Here is a 24328-nt window from a genome sequence, read left to right on the forward strand (position 1 = left end):
TCTGAGCCCAGTCACCTTGCCCTCCAGTGAGTCTGAGCCCAGTCACCTTGCCCTCCAGTGAGTCTGAGCCCGGTCATCGTGCCCTCCAGTGAGTCCGAGCCCGGTCATCTTGCCCTCCAGTGAGTCCGAGCCCGGTCATCTTGCCCTCCAGTGAGTCTGAGCCCGACCATCTTGCCCTCCAGTGAGTCTGAGCTCAGTCACCTTGCCCTCCAGTGAGTCTGAGCCCAGTCACCTTGCCCTCCAGTGAGTCTGAGCCCAGTCACCTTGCCCTCCAGTGAGTCTGAGCCCAGCCACCTTGCCCTCCAGTGAGTCTGAGCCCAGTCACCTTGCCCTCCAGTGAGTCTGAGCCCAGTCACCTTGCCCTTCAGTGAGTCTGAGCCCAGTCACCTTGCCTTCCAGTGAGTCTGAGCCCGGTCACCTTGCCCTCCAGTGAGTCTGAGCCCGGTCACCTTGCCCTCCAGTGAGTCTGAGCCTGGTCATCTTTCCCTTCAGTGATATATCGGGCCTTATATGATTCAGGACATCCCTGTTTGTTACTCTCACCGTCCAGGGTATATGCAGCAGCTTTCGCCAGCATCTCCAAAGCATCAATCCTCCTTCTATCAGCTTTCCTCGCAGTCCAGCTTTCACATCCATTCATGGCTATGGGGACAACGGTGGTTTGCGCTATTCTGCGTTTAGTTGCTATACCGATATCCCTACTTTTCCAGATTTTGTCCATGTTTAGCATCGCGCTTCGCCCAATGCTATCCTACATTTTATCTCTGGCATAGATTCTCCAGCCTGGTCAAGTAAGATGAAGTCTCGCGCGCATTCTATGGCCTCATTGTCTATTTTTGATGTTTCTGCCACCTATTTTTACCGTCTAGGCCCATTTCCCACATGAACACTTCCACAGATAGGTTAAACAAGAAGGGTGAGAGGATGCAGCCCTGTTGGACGCCTTTGCTGATCCCAAACCAACCTGTGTCCCCATACTGTGTTCTCACAGTGGCTTCTTGATTGGTATAAAGTGATTTTATTAGCTTGACTAGATGTGCCGATACGCCCAACTGTTGTAGGGTGTGCCATAGCTTGCCATGGTCGAGGCAGTCAAAGGTCTTGATGTAGTTGATGAAGCACATGTAGATATTCTCTTGGTATTCTTGAGCTCTTTCTATGGTTTGCAATATGGTCGCTGATGCCGCGTCCTCGCTGGAAACTATCGGCAAACATTATGCTGTGGAGAACATGAATAGGAATCATTTAAGGGTTACAAATGAAAAACTTCTTGGTCAGACACATTTACCCTCTTACCTGTCAGTAAGGCCTGAGAGGGGGACATGAACTCTCATCTCCTGTAAGCCAACAATTACTCAGCTGTAGGAGGTCCGAGCAGGTACACACGTAAACTAAACTGGAGGCTTTTCCCTGCAGTGCCCCCTAGTGGCACAAATACATATTTCTTCTGTTTGAGAAGTACGGAGTTACTTGAATTTTATTCCAGGATTTGCTTATCTTAAGCTGCGAGAACTTGCAATAATTTACTTTACAAAAAGTCTCAAATCTTTCATTACGGTCTTAATGTTGTAGATATATTACTTATGATTGGAAAAGAACATACTCTACAGACTTTTTTTTTCAATTTTCCCGAGAAAAATGGGTTTGGAAAAAAACGGAAAAAAGACTGTTTTCCCCAATTTTTCAGTTTTTTTCCAAGCCTTCCCATCTCTACTCTTCGCTAAAGACCTGGGAACGAGTGAAGAGAAGTGGATCTTCTGTGTGTATCCCTGAACCTTGAACTGTTAGTCCTGCCCTACTGAATACCAGTGGTGCCATCTAGTGGCCGGAAGCCTCACTACTCCTATAATGCAGCACCCTCAGAATGACCTGCAAGACAAGCACATCTTTATACCACAACCCCCCCCTCATACTTGAAATTACATATTTGGATTCAATATTCAGATTTTAACCCCTTAAAGATGGAGACTTTTTTTTCATTTTCGGTTTTCCCTCTCCAGTTTCAGAAAATCACGACTCTTATTTATCCATCGCCGTCGCCGTCTGCGGGTTGTTGTTGTGTTTTGCGGACGAGTTGTATTTTTCAGTGATACTATTTAATGTACCGGATAATGGATGGAAAAACTTTAACAGAATTAAAAGTGGAGTGAAATAAAGTAAAAATTATACAATTCCGCCATCTCTGGGGGGTCCTGTTTTTACGGATGCCCTTTTTTCTGCGATACCAAATTTATAAAGGGCTTTTTTTGCTGTATTAATTTAATAAAATATCTTTGGAGGAAAATAAAATTATTTTCTGTCTCCGTCTTCCGACCGCAATTACCTTTTTATTTTCCCGTTGACATACTTCTGCGAGGGCTAGTCTTTTGCGGGACACTCTATAGTCTCTACTGGTACTATTTTAGCGTACATATGGCGTTTTGATTGCCTTTAATTACATTTTTTCTTGAAGACGGGGTGACCAAAAAAAAGGGCAATTCTACCGTGTATTTTTTTCTGAAGGCATTCACCGCATGGGATAAATAATGTGTTACTCTGATAGACCGGACTTTTATGGATGCAGCTATACTAAATTTTTTTTTTATTTAGTTTTTTTATTATAAGTATGGAAAAAATTTTTTTTTTTTAAACTTTAAAAAAAATGATTAATAAAACTTTTTTTTACTCATTTTTACGCTTTTTTAGCCACCATAGGGGATTTGAACTTGTGATCATTTGATCGCTCCTGCAGTATAATGTAATACCATAGTATTACATTATACCACAGTCTTTCATGCCACAGGCACAGCTTTATAGGCAATCTGTAATGGCAGCCCTGGGAGCTTTCAGAAGGCCCCCAGTTGGCATGGCAACTGCACGACTCCCCACAATCTCCCCTCGATCGGGGAATTTAAATGCTGCGGCATTGAAAGGGTTAACCGCCGAGATCAGGGTGAGTGCTCTGCAGCGTTCCAGATGTCTGGGTGGGCACCAGGAAGACGGAAGAGGCAGGAGGTCCTTACACAGCAATAAAGATGCCTCCAACGGACGATCTCTGTGCACGTATTTCTCAATGGCGTCACACAGGATCTGGAAGCCGGCCGTGTCTAACACTATCACCTCAATTGCAAAACCGAAGAGATTGAAGCAATTAGGGCCCTGGAGAAGGATGTGTCCGTCACCATCAAACTGTCCGACAAGGAGGCTAACATGGTGGTGATGGACACCGGAAGACTCTGATGGATATGACATCTCACCTGTTGACCCCACTCCGACGTACCTGTCACAGTTAAAGGGCTTATTGCCCTGGGCCAGAAGGGACAGTTTGAATATTTACTGGTTACACTTCCAGTCCGTGCCACCTTCTATAGACTCCCCAGAGTGCACAAGAGTGGGGACAGCAGTTTTTGCCATCCAATAGGCATGCACATTGATGAGATTTGGTCTCCATTCATTTAGTCTTTGCCGGGGATTCGTTGAGACATATAGACAGCATTTCTGTGGACTCTGGCTGGTATCAATTGATGTTGAATCGCTCTACTTGTCCGTCTCACATTATTGAGGGATATGAGCTGTGGAACACTTTTTATTATCCAGGGGGCTGCTAGTAACGAGCACACAACCATTTTGTCCTACAGTTGCTTAAATTTGTACTGACTAGGAGCAGTTTTCTGTTTGATGGGCTCAGGGGGACCACGATGGGGCGTCCCTCCACCCCATCGTATACAAATTTGCTCCTGGGCTGGTTGGAGGGTACACACATATCTTTTGCAGAAGCAGCAGTGGAGGGTACAGAACACATTGGTCTGTGCTTAAGATATATAGCTGACATCCTTGTACTCGGGCACCATAGTAGAGACGACTCCCTCCCATTTGTAGAGAGCTTGACCGTGGTTGTGGTCCGATGTTGCGTGGCGTGCCCCAGTGCTGAAGAAGGGCGTTCCTTTACATGCTCTAGGGCAGGACAAGGGTTCTTGATTAAACATTTCATCACTTGTAAATAGGACGGGGCGATCTATTTGGCCACATGTTCTTGCGGTTTACAGTATATGGCAAAACCTGTAGAGAGTTTTGTAGAAGGGTTGCAGAACACCTTAATGACATCTGACAGATCAGCATTGCCACCGTGGCACATCATGGTAATCATATACATGGTCGGAGTTGTGACATCAGCTTCACGGCCATCAAAAACGTCACCCCTCCCCTAAGATATGTGGGAACACTTGGATGCTCGCCAACTAAGGGGAGGGACCTACAGGATATATACTCTCTGTACTGTGGACTCGTAAGAGTTAAATAATCAACTTAACTCAATGCTTTCTTTAAATTAGACTCAAGAAGTATCTCCCGTTGGGCAGGATGACCGAGAGTTTATTTCTATTTGACGCGTTCTGGATATTTATGGAAGGAACGTTCTACTTTCCCATTGAAAAGTACCGCATCATTCCCCAATATTCCCTCCTCGGATCCCATTTTTCACCTATAATTTCTCTTGGTCTTCAGGACGATCAGGACACAAAATACTCTCACCACTCATTCATACAGCAGCGGGTCACGTTTACATGGGTTTTTAGCTTTTACATGGTCAGCCTTAGTTATGTGCAACCTATGCGGTCACACAGGGTGATGGTCAACAGCTTGTAGGGGGGCACCAGGCGGATGTAGGCTGGGGGCGATGACCGCTCTTACATCTGCCCAGCTGGATGATCATCTTCCTTCCTGGGACAGCATCTTCTGGAGCTACCCGACTCGGTCTTCTCCCGTCTGATGTTCTGAGGCGCCCCCCGCAAACAATTGCTTGGTTCTGCTACAGTATTTATGTACTGAGCTCGGCTTCTGTGCTGTATTTATGTACTAAGCTTGATTCTGGTTTTATATTTATGTACTGAGCTTGGTTGTAGTGTTGGATTGATGTTATGAGCTTAGTTCTAGTGCTATATTTATACACTAAGCTTGGTTCTGGTGCTGTATGTATGTTCTAAGCTTGGTTCTAGTGCTGTATTTATGTACCAAGCTTGGTTCTGGTGCTGTATTTATGTACTAAGCTTGGTTCTGGTGCTGTATTTATGTACTAAGCTTGGTTCTGGTGCTGTATTTATGTACTACGCTTGGTTCTGGTGCTGTATTTATGTGCTACGCTTGGTTCTGGTGCTGTATGTACTAAGTTTGGTTCTGGTGCTGTATTTATGTACTATGCACGGTTCTGGTGCTCCTCCCCCCCCCCCCCAGATTTCAGATCTGAACGTCCACAAAATCTGCGCCATATTGACTAGGATGCAGATTTTCCCCTCAAATTAAACATTTTTGGGCATAGTCTTCATTGTGAATTTGATGCAGAATTGGTGGATTCCACTTCCATTTAGCGGCAAACTCAGACATGTTATTATGGCTCAATGCAGCCTGCTAGGCCTTAAGGGACATTTCCCGATTGCACGTTGGCATACTCAGCATTTGTGCCTTTGTATGACTTCTTAGTCATGGGAAATCCGGACTAACATCACACTTGTAAACATGCGCTTTTCCCTGCGAGTGCGATGGGATTTGTGAGACAAGTGCATCATATTGTGGTATATGTCTATTTCTGTGCAATTGTGTCTCGCGATGCACAAAACACGCACAAGAACATCACCCGTGAAAATATGGCATCTCCTGTTTTTCAAAATGGTTGAAGTTAGGTGTAAAGTGTCAGATAGATTTGGTGGGCAGCATGTACTTATGTAATACCACATCTGACCACATGGTGTGCTATTGACTGTGTGCATGGACTGACATGAGATAGTACAGAGCAGTTTGCACTCAGTTCTGTACAATGCAGTACACTAAAGCGCCATCTAGTGGTAATACTTACATTTAAATAATAACAGCAGACGTGGAAAAGGTTTTAAAATGTTTTATTACTTTTTATTTTTTTGGGCACAAAAAAATAATAATGAGGTGAGGATACAGACCGGACCATCTGCAGCAGGCAGAGAGCCCTCATAGTTCATATACAGCTATGACACAAGCTTCAATTACATAGAGATACAACAGAATGTCGATAGAAGAGGGCTCGTTTCTCTACAACATACCCCTAAGTAATAAAAAAACAAAACAAAAACTTCCCCTCCGACTTCCTTCGCGTTCTCCTCTCTCCACCTGCACTTCTCCTTCCATCAACCATTTGGAGTAATGTACATTATTACTGTCAATAAATAGCAAAATAAAACAGTGGCTAACACCATTTCTATGACAGAGGTCTCCTTATGAGAGGACTAAAGCAGTGACATGAGGGATACGACACAGGCCTCTCATCTACCATCCACTTGGGAAAAAGCCCAAAGCACATTCTGGGGTAGGACCTTACATCTATAGAAGATGATCCACAAATGCTAAATGTAAACATGGAATTAAACCAAGATATGGAATCTTTACGAGGTCCATTGACAAGTCTACCAACAAACGATATGTTAATATAGATCTCAGGAGACCTTCAACAACATCATCTAGGATCTAAAGAAAGAGGCCAAACAATATGGCAGATGACTTAAGGGTACCGACATGGAATAAAACCCAAGATAAGGTTAAGGTATGTTAAGATCAGCTCCACCATCTAAGATCTACATATCTGAAAAAACCCAACTAAAATCTGGTAGGTCCTTACAGTTAGGAAAAAGGCCAATGCAACATCCTGGGGGTAGAACCTTACATCTATGGCAGATGACCCAAGAGTGCCAACATGTCATAAAACCAAGATATGGACTCTTTGCCATGTCTACCAGTAAAGCAGATATTAACATAGAGGTTAGGAGACCTTCAATTCCATCATCTAATATCTAAAGAAAGAGGCCAATGTCACTGGTAAGACTTTAACCCTATGGCAGATGACACAAGAGTGCGAATGTGGAACAGAACCAAGATATAGACTCTTTAAACTGTCCACTGGCATGTCCACCCGTAAAAGAGGGGCTACCATAGATGCTAGGAGATCATGAGCTCCACCATCTGAGATTTACATATCTTAAAAAAACAACCAATATCTGGTAGGAGCTTACACCTATGGCATATGACCCAAGAGTGCCAACATGGAATGACACCAAGATCTTGGCACGTCTACCAGTAACAGAGATGTTAAGGTAGATGTCAGGAAATGATCAACTAACATCTTAGATGTTACAACCCAACCAATATCTTTGTTAGGAGCTTACATCAATGGCAGATGACCCTAGAGTGCCAATATGTCAGAAAATCAAGATGTGGACTACTTGTGGGGTTCATTGGCTAGTCTACCAGTAAAGGATGTGTTTACGAAGATCTATAGAGACGATCAACTCTAGCATGTTCAGAATGGAAAATGCCCAACCAATAACCCAGGTAAGATTTCATATCTAATGGCTTAAAATCATGACCAGGATGCCTCCTGAAGACCAATGACTAGTCCACCAAGGTGGTAGCTGGTAGGGAGGAAATCAACTCTATTTTCTGAAAAACCTGTAAAAGTTGGGCACAAGCAGCAGGTTTTTGTAGTTAACTATAACAGAAGGACATCCATGAAAGCCCCCATAAATAGCAAGTCTACCTTTCTTTGGACAGTGGAGGTGGACCTATGCTGCAGCCCAACTTCCCTGCCGAATGCTTAGGCAAATGGCGCTGTAGCTTTAGTCAATAGTTGACCGGAGATATATAAATATATAGATATATATGGACTCTGACCGACGGCACGTAGAAACGGACGTCAACATTCTAACTTCACGAAAGATGACTAACAACCTGCTCGGCAACACACACAAGAAGACAAAAGGGTTATCTCTGGCCTCACTACTGCAGCTCCGCCAGGAAGAAAAACTTTTTGTAATATTTTTGGTGATACTGTTTGCCAAGCAGATGGCGGAGAAAGCACGAAGACACACGGAACTCACAGTCGTAATGGGAGAACGCAGGGAGGAAATGACATCTCACGCAGGAGAAGGAAAATGAGGATGTGACTCCGTAGCCTCCGAGGGGTGCAAGGAATGTGGGGAGGAGGGGGGGGGGGGGGGGAATGAAGAAAACAAAACAAAAAAACCCAAAAAACAGAAGGAGGCTTCTAAGATGGAAGATGGAACAGCTGTGGTTATGTAACAGTAAAAGTTATCAAATCCTCTACGTAGTTTCATCTTCAGAATACATCATTGTCACAAAGAGTTAAAGCACCAACTAGTTCAATGTCTAGGCTAAAACACGGAAAATGTCGCTTGCGGTTTTTTTTCTGTATTTATTTCAAGTACAAAGTTAAAATGCCTTTTTATGTTTTCAGTTTTGTTTCCGTAATAATAATAATATAGAAGAGTAAAATAAGCGGGCCGTCCTATAGCACCACGAGACCCCGCCCCCGAACCAAGAAGGTAGAAAGGAAAAACAGAAACAGTCGGCGACCGATAGATTTAATTTAACAATATATATTTCTCATAAAACGTTTAGCACCTTTTTTTTTATCTCCGTCCACCTTCGGCTTATTTAAGGAATCCAGGCATTTGATTTTTTTTTTTTTTTTTTCCATTTTCTAGTTTTTCGTTTTTTATTTTTTTTTTAACTATACTTTGCCCAGGGCTGTGCACGACAAAATGAAAAGAACAGTGAAGTATGGGAAAAACTTTTTCTCGTCACCTGTAGACTCCATTTATTTTGCCGACCTCAAGTCCAGAGCTACTTAAAGGGGAAGCCCACCATTATTAACCTCTGTGGAGACCTTACGGATGTCTCTGGGACTCTGCTGTACCTTCAATGGCATGGAGGATTTTTCATGTTAGAGTCTTGTGAAATCTGCTGTGTTATGGAGATATGAGGAAAATAGGCTTCCCGGGGAGTTCTGTATCTCTCTACAATTTTTTACATTTATATTGGCTCATCCCCCCTTTTTTGAAGGGGGATGGGCGTGGCTTGTTGAGAAGAGGAGTGACCGCCCTGTTCTGACAGTTTTCAAGCAATCCTCTGGTTTCGGGACACAATTCGGTCCTGGGTCAGGGGAGTATATGACCTGCAGTTGTTCTCCGTTGCCCCTCCAATCCACCAGTTTTGGGCCTTGTTTTCAGCTAAGATGGCTGCAGCAATTTTCTATCTAGCTAATGCACATTACTGATTGGCCAATGCTGATCACATGAGCAGCTCTGGCCAGTCACATAGCAGGTACAGTACATGGGTAGTCGTAACACCACCAATACACTTGGGGGATTAGGTAGTCTGAAGATTGCGTTGGCCATCTTGGATGACTGAAAACAGGACCTGGAACTGACAGATCGGAGGGACGGCAGAGAGGAACTACAAGTAATACACCCATCCAGTCTTAGGGCAGAGTTTTGTCTCGAAACTTTAAGTATAATTTACTCCACAGACTTCTGTAAATCATACCAGAAATTACTCCAGCTCGCAGATGGCATAGATGTTTTTTGCTAGGCACATGGATGTGCCTCTTCATAAGTTAGGCGCATCATAAGCCCGATGTTGAAATGCCGGTCTTAATAAATTCCCCCTGTAGTGCCTACAGCTCCAAAGCAGCTCTGGAGTCTCCGTGTGAACCCATACAGGCTCTGGATTTCAGATCTTTTATGCTACAGTTTTTAAACCCATTCAGTTTCTCAATTCATTTTTCCTCTAGTCACATCTGGTTCGGATGTGCCCGGCCCCGTCTACACAGGCTTGGTGAACACACAGAGTGGACATATTAAGCCACACGTACAATGATGGGACCATGTGGACACGGTAAAGTTGCCTATGGAAGTCCTAAGGTTTCAGGTCCATCTGGACCAAGGAGAAGGATCAGAAAAGTGACCAATGAAGGACTTTCTTTTCCCACTAGAGAGTTTTTGACTCGTGTAATTTTGACTGATCTGAGCCTCATCTTCTCATGGATGAGGGAGACCCCGTTCCCCAGTACAGTGGAGCTCACATGAGCATCACAAGTTAATAAGGTGTCTCCTCGTCGATGGAAAGCTTTATAAACACGAAGGGACACCTAGTGACAAGAGTAGAGAAGAGGGAAAGAGTTGTTGATATCATGGAAGAGAAGGGGATGGGCGCTCGGCCTCGGGGCCTGTAAAGAGAGGATTGGTCATACACAGTTGTGCAGGAAGATATTTTCCAGTCCTGTAAGGTATAAAGCAAAGGATACCACATGAAGTCGAACTTTCTGTCACCGTAATTAAACTTCTACACCAAAGAAGCGTCCCATGGATTTGCTCATAAGCAGAGATGGATCTACAGCCAAGCAGGGCAGCAGCGTTCCTCACAGCCGAGTTCTGGACAAATAGTTTTGGAATGTCAAGTATTAAAGAATGAGAAGTAAAAATACCCTTCGCCCTAACAAAGACTGTGAGCACCATATGTAGACACCAGAAGTAACTGACCAGTGATGTGTATAGAGGGAGACTCTTCACTTAGTCCACAGTGATAGAAGAGCTACAGCAGAATGGGTGACGTCCACCAGAATTCCCATTTTGGGACTTTTTTTTTTAAAGGATAGAGTTTTATTGTACCCCTAGAGCGCCCTGTCTACAACCTTTCTGAAGAAGCCTCTCATGATAACATCAGGATGTCTTCACTTGTTTCTAATATTGTAATGTGGTCTTTGAGTGGTAGAACTTGAAGTTGATTATCTTCTTTGAATACCTGCAGAGGAAGGTGGAGGAGCTACCACCAGTGATACTTCTTATCTTGGGTGATGCTGGAGGAGGCAATAGATTTAGCCATGCCAATCAAGCTGCCCAACGAGAGTGGAGGTCTGAGAGTAATCTGCTAACCAAGAAGGATCCAGATCACAGCTGTCCTCTCAACAACATGGATATTAATGGAGGACTCAGCACATCTATGAAAATTAGTGTAAGTTCTATGGACTCTAACAGGATGCTATGTTATTTTTCCAGTGCCATCCATGATTTTGGTTATCTTCTCTTCTACCTTTCTCTTCTAGAACAACCTCAAATGACCAGACTAGCCAAGAGCATGAGGATTCAGAAATAGTACACTGTGTGTTCACCAAGACCTGCCTAGAGTATTGGGTTATAACCAATGGTTGTCAAATTTAACCACTTCCAAAACCCCATGTTTCCTGATGCTACAGTGAGGTGTTGCCCAATGATATGAGAAATCATACTTCCAATGAATTCCATGCTCAAATATGTCTCACAATGGCCATGTTAGTGCCAAGCCCTGGGAGCTGTAGTTTTTTTTTACCATTGGAGTAGAGTGCAGCTTCATCTTTTCTTTGGAGGTACAGAAATTGCCCAATGTCACATCATCTCAACCTGAAAGGGGTTGTACAGTGAGGGTAAATACTGACACAGACCTGTGGTGTCAGAACCTCTGCTTCCCATGAAGACATGATGGATACAGAGAGCCCGGCTATACCATGTGAACCAATGCTGGAGATGGAGGTTTGACACTTCAGGTCTGTATAAGTATTTAGCTTCCTCGGAGAACCTCTTTAAGGAGTCCTACTGGGAAGACTTCATTATCATCTATTTTATTGAGCAATTTACTTATATCTTGAACACAGTAGCACAATTTGGAGGAAAATCACTTTAATAGGCAAAAAAAGAACCAAAAGTTTACAAATAATATTCTTACCTAAAATTGAGAACTGCAAAATGTCAGAACTCCAAGTTAACAACAAAGAATAAGGCAGCATTCTTATGGAACACAACATGGGTAGTGCATCCCAAATGCAGGACATCATGCAGTCCATGCCTAAGACATGACTACATTTGTGCCAAGAACTCCTGCCACCATCACTGCAAGGTTGAATAGTGGCAAAAAGCTCAACTGTACGGTCGGCTAGGAGTCTGCAAGTCCAAGATGTGGCAAACAGCCACCGGCTGCTTGATCATCGAAACAAAATAACAACATGGTGATAAAGTGAAACATAAGATAATCTGAGAATAAGAAACCAGAGCATTACGGCACAGCCCTGCCTTCATCAAGTACTTGGACACAAAAAAAAAAAAAAAATCAAAATGTTCACATCATATATAAAGGTGGAGACGACTCAGGGTTGAAGTCAACCCCTGAGAAACAGAGACAAGATGAAATGTAAGCAACAGCTATCAGAAAGTTCCAACTGGTCACACGTGTTATAAAATAGCAGAGGGGTGGTTGTGGACCCCACAACTGTACCACCAACCCCTGCAATCTAAAATCTTAAGAGTCCCAGTATCACGGATGTTCAATTTACCATAATAGCGATCATATAACAACCCCTATGAGATGGGGGGTTACAAGATTGTGTATATCTTGAAGACCTGGTTTATAAACAGGAGTATAAAAAGCAGGTATTTTTATCTGATGTTGGGGATGACTAAAAACATCTTTCTTCCACTGGAGGTGCATAAGGCTGGTCTTGCCTGAGATGCTCCGTTGGAAGCTCTGTATGATTTAGCACTCATTAGGGGTAGAAGACCCCTATTTATACAGTAAATGTATGTAAAAATCTACACAGCAAGCACCAGTATTGGTCCTAGTTTGGGATTTTGCACATTGTAATCAATCATAGCAGAACAGATTGGAGCGTGCCTGGGGGTGGGAGGGGAGTGGCAGGCACCCCATATTTCTAGATAGTAACGCTTTGATCTGGAACCTTTGACACACCTTATGCTTCTGTTGCATAGCTCTGTGAGTGTGAATAGGCTAGAGGACCCAGCCATGGATGGTTGGCATCTACGTAGCCATGGCGTTGGCTTGGACAGCTCACCAGAAAGGTTTGTAATCTCCTGACTCTGGGGGAAACATTACAGCTGGTGCCGGTTTCATGCAAGCATGTTGGCAATAAGGCACCGTTGACGCCTGTCCACACATGGAAGAAGACAATAGGTGCTTGTCACCTACAGTGGTTGGGACCAGCCTACAGAACCTTTTTTCTATGTTGCAAATTATGTGACTTTATTGGATAGCACCATGTCTGAACTGGAAAGATCTCGGCCTTTGTCAAACAGCAAGCCAAGGTTTGATAATCCTCATGCTCTACTGTATAGAGGGATCAAATGTAGTAAGAGCGGGTCATACCAGTGATCTTTGTATTACTGATGTGATCTAATGATGAGATAAAACACAAGGCCAGAAGAGACACTTGGCCGTACAATGGTATAAGGCACTCTCTGCGAGTGTGAATGGGATCATGTATTAAAGTAGGGAGTATATGATTTGTTTTACCCCCTTGGGGTAAGTAGATGAGCGGCGCACGGGAACTGTGGTGTGCAGATGGCTTGGTAGAAAGAGAGTTTTCCCAGTTATGTTTCCTCGGTTGTGTCATGAGGTCAGTCAGATATAGGTACGTTAGGCACACGTCTAGTATAGAAGCACCAGATCACATAGTCAGCACCGTGATCATATGCATGTTCAGGAAGCGCCAAATTTCCCCTGCGGATGGAGGTTCACAAGTTTTTCATTAAGGCACCGTTGGAAGCTGATGTTTTTAATCATCCCGTTTATGGAAAGCACCAAGTGTTGTATACAGTAGTAATAAGTAGTACCATGAACTCTATAATCTCTACAAGTGTGTGCACATAATAAAAGGTAAACTTACAAAAGTATATAGCTAAACAGGTACCGCCCCTGCTTAATCACAAGTCACCGCCCCTGCCTAATCACAAGTCACCGCCCCTGCTTTAATCACAAGTCACCGCCCCTGCCTAATCACAAGTCCCCGCCCCTGCTTAATCACTGACAGTTATGCCTCTGCCTAATCATTGCAGGTTACTATCCCTGCGGAATCAGTTATTACCCCCTGCTTAATCACAAATAGTTACAGCCCCTGCTTAGTTGCTGAAAGTTACCACCCCTGCTTAAATCAGTAATAGTTACTTTCCCTGCTGAATCACAGTTACTATGCCTGCTTAATTAGCAGCAGTTATTGCATGTGGTTAAGCACAGTTACTACTACTGCTTAAATACTTGCAGTTACCACCCTTATTACTGACAGCTACCGCCCCTGCCTAAATCACTGCAAGTTACCGCCCCTGCTGACTCACAGTTACTACTCCTGCTTAATCAATAGCAGTTACTGCATCTGGTAAAGCACTCTTACCACGCCGGCTTAAGTACCTACAGTTATAGCCTTTACGGATAACACCACTGATAAGTACTACCCTGCCTAATCACTAGCAACAATTTGTGTCCTACAGAAGATATAACCACCAGATCCAATATGGACCGCTGAGGCCAATAATGGCGACAACTACTGATATACAATAATACCACTCTATAATATATATAGTAGCATTAGGTATACAGCATATAAATCTTATTTCTATATATAGTATATTTACTTTTTTTGGGGGGGGGGGGGCTTTAATCTGCAGGTGACAAGCTCTGCCTATTTGGCTGTGGAGACATATTGAAGTCGAAGACATAAGCACCGTTATGATAGTCTGCGTCCGTCTCTGGGCGGCTGCGGCCTTCAGCCGACAGAGCAGGTTGTCCCTTTCATACAGCATATGGAGGTTGTGCACACACTTGTAGAGCGTTGGTTATTACACATACAGTATTATAGCTGTAAACAGTGATGGAGGTCAGAGCTGTTTGTCTGAGCTGCTGTTTTTTTTCCTGGCCTCTTGCATGAGGCACCTGAAATACTGTAAAAAAAAAAAAAAAAAAATCTAAAATTACGTTTTTTTCAGCAACATTCTCTTGGTAACATGTAACATTGATCCTGTATAACATCGGAAATGCTGATACATCTAGATATCCTTGATATTCCCAGTCATTGCATTAAAAGGTGATCGGACCCAGACAATGTGAGTGAGAATTGGACAATGTTATGTACGCTGGGCGCGATCGGCCCAGAAGGCGTAAAACGGAACAGCACCGGTCAGCAACCATGGGCTTCGATGTGTGCTAAGAGAGGCGTGGAACAAGCGTGTCACCACATGTAGCCCCTCCCTTGTGCTGCTATGTCCGTGATTCCCCGCCCATGACTCCTAGGTCACGGACCGTTTGCATTGTGTGTACATATTGACTTAACCTTTTATTTGCAGCCTAAAAAATAAAGCCCAACTGCCCCTCCCCCCACCGGCCCCAGAGGCGGGTGGCCGTCGGACATTTAAAAGACCCATAAAACTAAAACCAGAAAGCCCGACTCTTAGCACCGGGATTGGGGGGGGGGGGATAACCTACAATTTCTACAATGGACTAGAATGTAAAAACCTGAAAGCGGCTGCTCCGCCTCTCAAGACGTCTTCCCTGGGACGACGCCTTAGAAGACCGGCAGACAGTTGTTGTACTAAAAACTGGAGAAAGATAAAAGGATCCCCCTCCCCCTACAAAAACATCACGTAAAAACTTAAAAAATAAAATGAGACGTAAAAGGAGAGTGTAACATGGAACAAGAAGTTACGTAGAAGCGTCTTCTCAGCTCTCAGAAGCCCCCCGCTCCTCAGCGCTGCTGGTTCTTCTTCCACCATCTTTTGGTTTCTTCTATCGAACGTTTGTGTAAGATTCTTCTTCTTCATTTCCTGGTGGGCTGAGGGAGGAGCGGGGAGGCTGGAAGGTTGGGGGATCGGCTTCAGGTCCCTTTTGCCTCAATTACTTAAACGCAGGCAAAAAATTCCTTAAGAGGGGCAAAGAGGTGACGAATGACCGGGACGCTCCAGGATCTTCCCAGAAGCCTCTGCCGGGCCAAACGGCTCATGTTGGAGACATCTGTGTAGTGGACTGGGAAGCCGAAGACCCTGGGGAGGAGGAAGACGGCATAAATCAGGACTGAGAACAAATAATGTTGTGCTGTACCTACTGGATCGCACCGACGAGATGGTCCTTGGCATCAGCTGCCACTCTGACCCTTGAATTGGTAAATTTTGGGTTTGTAAAAAGTCAGCTGCAGGGCTAGGTTATCATTCGAGCAACAGGAGCACCGACTCCAGACCCAGCGATATCCAATATTCAGGGGGGCGACACGCTCTCTGGTGGGCCGAGGGAGGCCACCAACACTGGTTCTCATCAGTTCTGCAGAGGGGCATTACTACTTAGGATGGTAGAAAAAATGCATTATTACTCATGGGGCATCATTATGAAGGCAGAGATGGGGAATCATTATTATTTAGGGGATGAGGGCAGAAAAGAGCAGCATCAATTATGGTGACAAAATAGCAGCATTATTATCTATGGGGCAGAAAAGGGGCATTATTAATTGTGAAAACACAAAGGGGCATTATTCATGGGGGGGATGGGCATTATTATTTATGAGGTGGGCAGAAGAGGGGCAGGATTGATTATGGTGGCAAAAAAACAGCATTATTATATATGGGGCGGAAAATTGGGATTATTAATTAAGAGCAGAAAATAGAACATTATTACTTATGGGGCAGAAAAATTGGGCACTTTTACTGTGTGGAGGGCACTAAAAGAAGCACTTGCTGTGTGGGACCTAATTACTATCAATTGTGTAGAGGTGTGGAAAGCGCAGGGTGGGGAGGTGATGGAAAAGCAAGGAGTCAAAAATGCCTGTCAAATTCTGCAGAGGCAAGCTGTGGTAGAAAGAAGTTAACATGGCGGTCTGGGTTCAGATAGATAAGAAAAGGGAATGATACCAGTTAGAGAAGACATCACCTGTGATCACTGGAGGTAACGGCAGTGCAATCCCTATCATTGGAGGTAAATGTACTGTAATCACTACCACTGTATAGAGCTGGTATCTGACATATTTCGATATATGCTAGTATTTGAGAGGGTCAATATTACTGTGAGGGCGTACAAAGTGTGTGGTTTAGCATAAAAGGGGTGTGGCCTAACAAATTTGTTACGCAAGGTTCTCTCCTCTTTTCCTTGTATTTCTGTGTCTGTATTCATGAGTATTATAGAGCAGTGACCTCTGTGACCCAGATCACAGTAAGAGCGGCTCCCTTTCTGGTGGACCTTGGGCCGTCCTGTAATACTACACTTCGCCTGCAGTGGTTCCAGCAGGAAAAATGCTTGGACAGCTGCGGCTTCACCTGACAAAACCAGCTGATTGTCAAGGTTGCCGAGGCGGGGACTCGGGATGGTGGTGGTGGTGGTGGGGGGGGGGGGGGCAGCTGTCTTCCCCAGATGCCGCCTTCAGGAAGGGTTTGTGGATGTTGGCACAACCCCTTTAAGACCGACTGGTTCTGCTGGCAGATCCGGGAAACATTAGCGCTATACATCATAAAGGAATACATCTACTGGACAGTCCGGATGCCAATGACTGATGCTTCGGTGCAAACCAGTAGGCACATTACAGATCGCCCCGTGATCGGCACCCACCGTTCCATTTCAGTGCACCATAGGATGTCTTCCTTCTCGTTCATGAACACCGGGAAATGCTGGTCCTTCCCCTGCTTGATAGAGTTGGACCTAGTGGTGATGGTTCGGACTTTGCTAAACTGAAGAAGACAGGATGATGAGATGAATACGACAGCCGGCTGCCTCCACATCCATAACCCTTCAGCCCTGCCCACCCACTGGGGTTCTTGGAGGCACCTGAGGCCATGGCACTGGGCAAGCATCACCGCCCCTTTGTGTACTGGCCCTCTCACACGTGAAGAACCAGCAGCTATGGCTAACGCGTTTTGGAGCCCCCATGTACAACACCTGCTGGTGGGGATTCATGGTTTCCCCAATACCCCTACAAACTAAATGAGGGGGAGGAGGGGCGATGTGTGTTGGGACAACTGGAGTCCGCCATCTGCGAAGAGACCACTTAGTTTACATTTTCATTGAACCCCTTCCTGACTCAGGACATAAAAGTACATCCTGGGTGAGGAGGGGTTTCCACGAAAGGACAACAACTTACATCCTATGGATGGCGCGGCCTCAGAACACTGATTCCGGCTGCTAATCCGTTACATGCTGTAAGCGGTTCGCAGACGGAGTGTGCCCCCCTAGTGATGTCACTGGCATGCCACCATGTGATCGCGGAGGGCCAATGGACTGCCACAGCAAGTGGATGCCAGACAATGGCATCAAGGTCTGGCATGGCTGTCTGTGACGGCTATGATCAGTAATAATGCAGTGCAGTACAGAAGTGCCAGCAGGTATTAGCAGAGCAATCAGAGCATCGCAGGTTCAAATCCCCAGCATGAAAAATGTTCACAAAACCCCTCCCCTTTTTGCACAATTTACCCTCATTGTTTAAAAAAAACATTAAATTAAACCCCACATATTTGGTATTGCCGTAACCGAAAAAACCCGTACAATAAACTGAATACACCTCGGATCCTGCAGGGCAAACGCTATTAAAAGAAAGCAAAAGAGAGGAGCCAAATATGTAGAAGTGACACAATACATTATATGTACCCAAAAATAGTACTAAACATGACTGCAGCAAACAACGAGCCGCCGGGCAGCAAAAGAACGTTACGGCTAAGTCATGGGGCCGCTGTGGGCGTGGCCGGCTGGTTGTGGGCGTGGTCTGGCCGCATACAGTTAGTTGGACCACAATGTTTCCAGGCTTAGAGATAAATAGCATCTCCTAATATTGACTCCCCCTCTCCCCAGGAGGGTACATGGGGCCCGAGAGCCGCGTCCTCACCTTCGCTACCCTGCCATGCTCCAGACAGTCCTGCAAGTCCAGCCTGTCATTTATTGTAGAGACGAGAGGCCTAGAGGCACAAGGAAAACATATGGTTAATATGGAAATGGCGCAGTCATGTGACTTCACAACGAAGGGGAGAAGAGGACTCCGCGGCTTTAATAAGCCTCAGCCCCAGGCAGCGCCATGTGATCTCACTAGGTCTTGTTATAGCGCCTTGTACGCCCCGTGTGGACAGAGTAGGCATCACGCTCCGGCGTTACCTTCAAAGCCCCATTTATCTCTTGCGGACTACTGGCACTCCGCCATCCAGGGCCGAATCTACCACTAAGAACCAGCGGACCGGTAGTGAGCGGGCAGCACTCTAGGGGCATCACAGGTCGTATCGTGGCTGGTGGTACATATAAAGGTAGGTTGTCGGCAGCTCGCCTCTCCATGTGCAGACAGCATGCGATGCCGACAATGATGGCGATGAACGGCTACATGAATCATCACAAGAACTATGGATGGTGTGGTTGGTCGTTCCACAACGCGGACGGGCATGGAACCAGCGCCAATCACCACGTATCATCAGCGATCTGCACGTACAGTCGATTTATCGGCCCTTACTAGACACAACTGGCCCTCCTGTGTGTATACAGTGAGCGCGCGGCCCTCCTGTGTGTATACAGTGAGCGCGCGGCCCTCCTGTGTGTATACAGTGAGCGCGCGGCCCTCCTGTGTGTATACAGTGAGCGCGCGGCCCTCCTGTGTGTATACAGTGAGCGCGCGGCCCTCCTGTGTGTATACAGTGAGCGCGCGGCCCTCCTGTGTGTATACAGTGAGCGCGCGGCCCTCCTGTGTGTATACAGTGAGCGCGCGGCCCTCCTGTGTGTATACAGTGAGCGCGCGGCCCTCCTGTGTGTATACAGTGAGCGCGCGGCCCTCCTGTGTGTATACAGTGAGCGCGCGGCCCTCCTGTGTGTATACAGTGAGCGCGCGGCCCTCCTGTGTGTATACAGTGAGCGCGCGGCCCTCCTGTGTGTATACAGTGAGCGCGCGGCCCTCCTGTGTGTATACAGTGAGCGCGCGGTCCTCCTGTGTGTATACAGTGAGCGCGCGGTCCTCCTGTGTGTATACAGTGAGTGCGCGGTCCTCCTGTGTGTGTATATAGTGAGCGCGCGGCCCTCCTGTGTGTATACAGTGAGCGCGCGGTCCTCCTGTGTGTGTATACAGTGAGCGCACGGTCCTCCTGTGTGTATACAGTGAGCACGCGGTCCTCCTGTGTGTATACAGTGAGCGCGCGGTCCTCCTGTGTGTATACAGTGAGCGCACGGTCCTCCTGTGTGTATACAGTGAGTGCACGGTCCTCCTGTGTGTATACAGTGAGCGCGCGGTCCTCCTGTGTGTATATAGTGAGCGCGCGGTCCTCCTGTGTGGGTATATAGTGAGTGCGCGGTCCTCCTGTGGGGGTATACAGTGAGTGCACGGTCTTCCTGTGTGTATGCAGTGAGTGCACGGTCCTCCTGTGTGCATACAGTGAATGCGTGGTCCTCCTGTGTGGGTATATAGTGAGTGCACGGTCCTCCTGTGGGGGTATACAGTGAGCGCGCGGTCCTCCTGTGTGTATACAGTGAGTGCACGGTCCTCCTGTGTGTATGCAGTGAGTGCGCGGCCCTCCTGTGTGTATACAGTGAGTGCACGGTCCTCCTGTGTGTATACAGTGAGCACGCGGTCCTCCTGTGTGTGTATATAGTGAGCGCGCGGCCCTCCTGTGTGTATACAGTGAGCGCGCGGCCCTCCTGTGTGTATACAGTGAGCGCGCGGCCCTCCTGTGTGTATACAGTGAGCGCGCGGCCCTCCTGTGTGTATACAGTGAGCACGCGGCCCTCCTGTGTGTATACAGTGAGTGCACGGTCCTCCTGTGGGGGTATACAGTGAGTGCACGGTCCTCCTGTGTGCATGCAGTGAGTGCGCGGCCCTCCTGTGTGTATACAGTGAGTGCACGGTCCTCCTGTGTGCATACAGTGAATGCGCGGTCCTCCTGTGTGGGTATATAGTGAGTGCACGGTCCTCCTGTGGGGGTATACAGTGAGTGCACGGTCCTCCTGTGTGTATACAGTGAGTGCACGGTCCTCCTGTGTGTATGCAGTGAGTGCGAGGCCCTCCTGTGTGTATACAGTGAGTGCACGGTCCTCCTGTGTGCATACAGTGAATGCGCGGTCCTCCTGTGTGTATACAGTGAGTGCACGGTCCTCCTGTGTGTATACAGTGAGTGCACGGTCCTCCTGTGTGTATACAGTGAGTGCACGGTCCTCCTGTGTGTATACAGTGAGTGCACGGTCCTCCTGTGTGTATACAGTGAGTGCACGGTCCTCCTGTGTGTATACAGTGAGTGCACGGTCCTCCTGTGTGTATACAGTGAGTGCACGGTCCTCCTGTGTGTATACAGTGAGTGCACGGTCCTCCTGTGTGTATACAGTGAGTGCACGGTCCTCCTGTGTGTATACAGTGAGTGCACGGTCCTCCTGTGTGTATACAGTGAGTGCACGGTCCTCCTGTGTGTATACAGTGAGCGCACGGTCCTCCTGTGTGCATACAGTGAGCGCACGGTCCTCCTGTGTGTATGCAGTGAGTGCGCGGCCCTCCTGTGTGTATACAGTGAGTGCACGGTCCTCCTGTGTGTATACAGTGAGTGCACGGTCCTCCTGTGTGCATACAGTGAATGCGCGGTCCTCCTGTGTGGGTATATAGTGAGTGCACGGTCCTCCTGTGGGGGTATACAGTGAGTGCACGGTCCTCCTGTGTGTATACAGTGAGTGCACGGTCCTCCTGTGTGTATACAGTGAGTGCACGGTCCTCCTGTGTGTATACAGTGAGTGCACGGTCCTCCTGTGTGTATACAGTGAGCGCGCGGCCCTCCTGTGTGTATACAGTGAGTGCACGGTCCTCCTGTGTGTATACAGTGAGCGCACGGTCCTCCTGTGTGTATACAGTGAGCGCACGGTCCTCCTGTGTGTATACAGTGAGCGCACGGTCCTCCTGTGTGTATACAGTGAGCGCACGGTCCTCCTGTGTGTATACAGTGAGCGCACGGTCCTCCTGTGTGTATACAGTGAGCGCACGGTCCTCCTGTGTGTATACAGTGAGCGCACGGTCCTCCTGTGTGTATACAGTGAGTGCGCGGTCCTCCTGTGTGTATACACCCGCTGCCACGTTCAGCATCCGCCTGCCTCCATATAATCCGCAAAATCTGCTGCTCTGGCATCAAAGCAGAATCCTGCCCATTCTCTGGCGCAGCGGGCGCAGCACACACAGTGCACCAACCTGTTCATACCCGGGAGGTTACCCCAGAAGTAGCGGGCCCTGTGCGCTGCAGAAACCTCTCTGGCGTCGATCATCACCGGGTTCGACTGAAAGATAAAGAGAGAGAAGCTGCAGAGTGAGCCGTCCGATGGACCCCGGGGAACAGATCACATGACCCGAGCCATCAGCACACTCAGAGCTGCACTCATAGTTCAGCTATCAGGCCTGTAACAGTCAGCGCCAGTCTGGAGAACTGTGGATGCAGCTCTGCATGTGACTAGAGTGGAGTAAAGCGGAGGTTTGCCGCGCGGCGCCCTACCTCTAGGAAACGGGAGATGTCCCTTTTATCGCTGATGCCCATGGCCACCACGTTCTCGAACAGCCAGAAGAACGGCCGCGCGTCTCCTTCCTTCGGTCGAGCTTCGTGAAGCAGACGGTAAAACTCGAAGAAGAGGCGTCCGGTGCCCTCTGTGGGGAGAGAAGAGCGGTCAGCAGAGACGGGGAGCTCCGCACCCCCTCGGCACGGGCAGCTGATACCAGCGGGTCAATCATGGGCACATTCACATTCACAAAACCTTTCATGCCAGTTTCAGATTTGCACAAAAATGTGTGACTTTTTGCTCTCCGCTGCGGTCATTACGGGTTTTAAAGGGGGCGTGGCTTGTTTAGAGCTCGGCCACCGCGGACAACACATTTATGTATAAGTTTGCTAGAAACTGCTGTAAACCCTCCCAGATCGGACCTGCCGTACAATCTGCTTCGGCGCATGCTTCGTGTCTCAGGCGCTTCGTGCGCCGGCGCACTTATTATTAAGACTAACGTCTGAAAGGCCGGTCATAATAGATTTCTCACTTTGCGTTTCAATTCTGTACAATTTCCAAGATCTCTGCTTGCTGTCAGTGAAAGGGAACGTTCTTGTTACAACCAGGGGCTGAACCTCTGACTTCTCACAGCGGAGGGTTCGCTACAGTTGTATTCAGTCTGGCCAATCCTCTGCGTTTACATACACAGGACGGACTGCAGACATGTTCCCTGCAACATTGTGACAAACTATCAGCACAGGGGAGACATCTGCGCTGCTGAGGGGGGCGTCGGCTACACTCATACATTGTAACAAACTTGTATCTGCTAATTAGTCCTGGTCCAGAAGGAAAACAAAAGCTACCCCTCTGGAGTCACCTATGGTTTCTTCCTTATGGAGGAGAGCGGATTTGCATACCTTTTCCCAGGATGCATTGCCTGTAAGACTCTCTAGTTGACATCTCCACAAGGAGAAAAGGAAGCCACTGAAACTTGTGATTGGTCATATAACTAAGTGAAGAGGTGCTGCCCGCAGTAATTGGCCACTGGGTGTCAGCAGCGTGCAGCACCAGGAGGGGTGGGGATACTTTTAGGCGTATTGTGTGCTGCCCTACATCTACACACAGAACCACATACCGAACAGACCTTTCCGTGCCGGGTTCACAATGGAAAGATCATTACACGGACTTCCGCCGATCACCAGGTCAAATGGGCCCCATTCATGAATCTGCAGGAAAAAGAGGGAAAATGGTAGTGTAGAGGCGTCGGGCAGGAGGAGGCACTGCGCAGGATGTAGCAGAGCCGGCCGCAGACAGGAGGAGGCACTGCGCAGGGTGTAGCAGAGCCGGCCGCAGACAGGAGGAGGCACTGCGCAGGGTGTAGCAGAGCCGGACGCAGACAGGAGGAGGCACTGCGCAGGGTGTAGCAGAGCCGGACGCAGACAGGAGGAGGCACTGCGCAGGGTGTAGAAGAGCCGGACGCAGACAGGAGGAGGCACTGCGCAGGATGTAGCAGAGCCGGCCGCAGACAGGAGGAGGCACTGCGCAGGGTGTAGCAGAGCCAGACGCAGACAGGAGGAGGCACTGCGCAGGGTGTAGCAGAGCCGGACGCAGACAGGAGGAGGCACTGCGCACGGTGTAGCAGAGCCGGACGCAGACAGGAGGAAGCACTGCGCAGGGTGTAGCAGAGCCGGACGCAGACAGGAGGAGGCACTGCGCAGGGTGTAGCAGAGCCGGACGCAGACAGGAGGAGGCACAGCGCAGGATGTAGCAGAGCCGGACGCAGACAGGAGGAAACAAGGTGGTTACAAGAAGATCTGGATAAGTTGGGGGCAAAAAAGTGCCAGCTGAGGGGTAACACTGATAAATGTGAGGCTCTGCACTCGGGCCGGGAAATCCATGCCACCATTACACACTACATGGGAAACCACTGGGAAAAACGGACATGGAGAAGGACTTGGGGGTTTATAACTGTAAGCTCAACAGGAGCAACCAGTGTCAGGCAGCTGCTGCCAAGGCAAATAGGATCATGGGGAGCAGCAGGAGAGGTCTAGGGGCGCATGACGAGAGCATTGTTCTTCCCCTTCAGAAGTCACTGGTCAGACCACACATGGGATATTGTGGACAGTTTGGGGCTCCGGTACTTAAGAAGGACATATCAGAGCTGCAGCGGGTACAAAGGAGGGCAACTAAAGTAATAAATGGAATGGGCGGACTACAATATCCAGAGGGGCTATAAAAATTGGGATTATTTAGTTTAGGAAAAAAGACGGCTGAG

At 47.4% G+C, this 24328-nt stretch overlaps 1 protein-coding gene across 6 annotated transcripts in view; it reads right to left on the minus strand.

Moving 5' to 3' along the window:
- Positions 1-5853: 5853 nt before the first annotated feature.
- DNMT3A (DNA methyltransferase 3 alpha) overlaps positions 5854-24328 on the minus strand; it is a 355992-nt gene continuing 337517 nt past the window's right edge. For 5 of the 6 annotated variants that reach the window (XM_066594397.1, XM_066594394.1, XM_066594396.1 and 2 more), the window contains 6 exons: positions 23189-23279; positions 22071-22219; positions 21773-21858; positions 18467-18536; positions 17200-17318; positions 5854-15650 (listed from right to left, as the gene is read on the minus strand). In XM_066594397.1, the coding sequence (XP_066450494.1) occupies positions 15509-15650; positions 17200-17318; positions 18467-18536; positions 21773-21858; positions 22071-22219; positions 23189-23279 (657 nt within the window). In that variant the 3' untranslated portion in view covers positions 5854-15508. The remainder of the gene's footprint in view (positions 15651-17199; positions 17319-18466; positions 18537-21772; positions 21859-22070; positions 22220-23188; positions 23280-24328) is intronic. The other variant, XM_066594395.1, reaches the window with a different exon arrangement.

Source organism: Eleutherodactylus coqui, chromosome 1 (assembly GCF_035609145.1).
Source record: "Eleutherodactylus coqui strain aEleCoq1 chromosome 1, aEleCoq1.hap1, whole genome shotgun sequence".
NCBI lineage: Eukaryota > Metazoa > Chordata > Amphibia > Anura > Eleutherodactylidae > Eleutherodactylus > Eleutherodactylus coqui.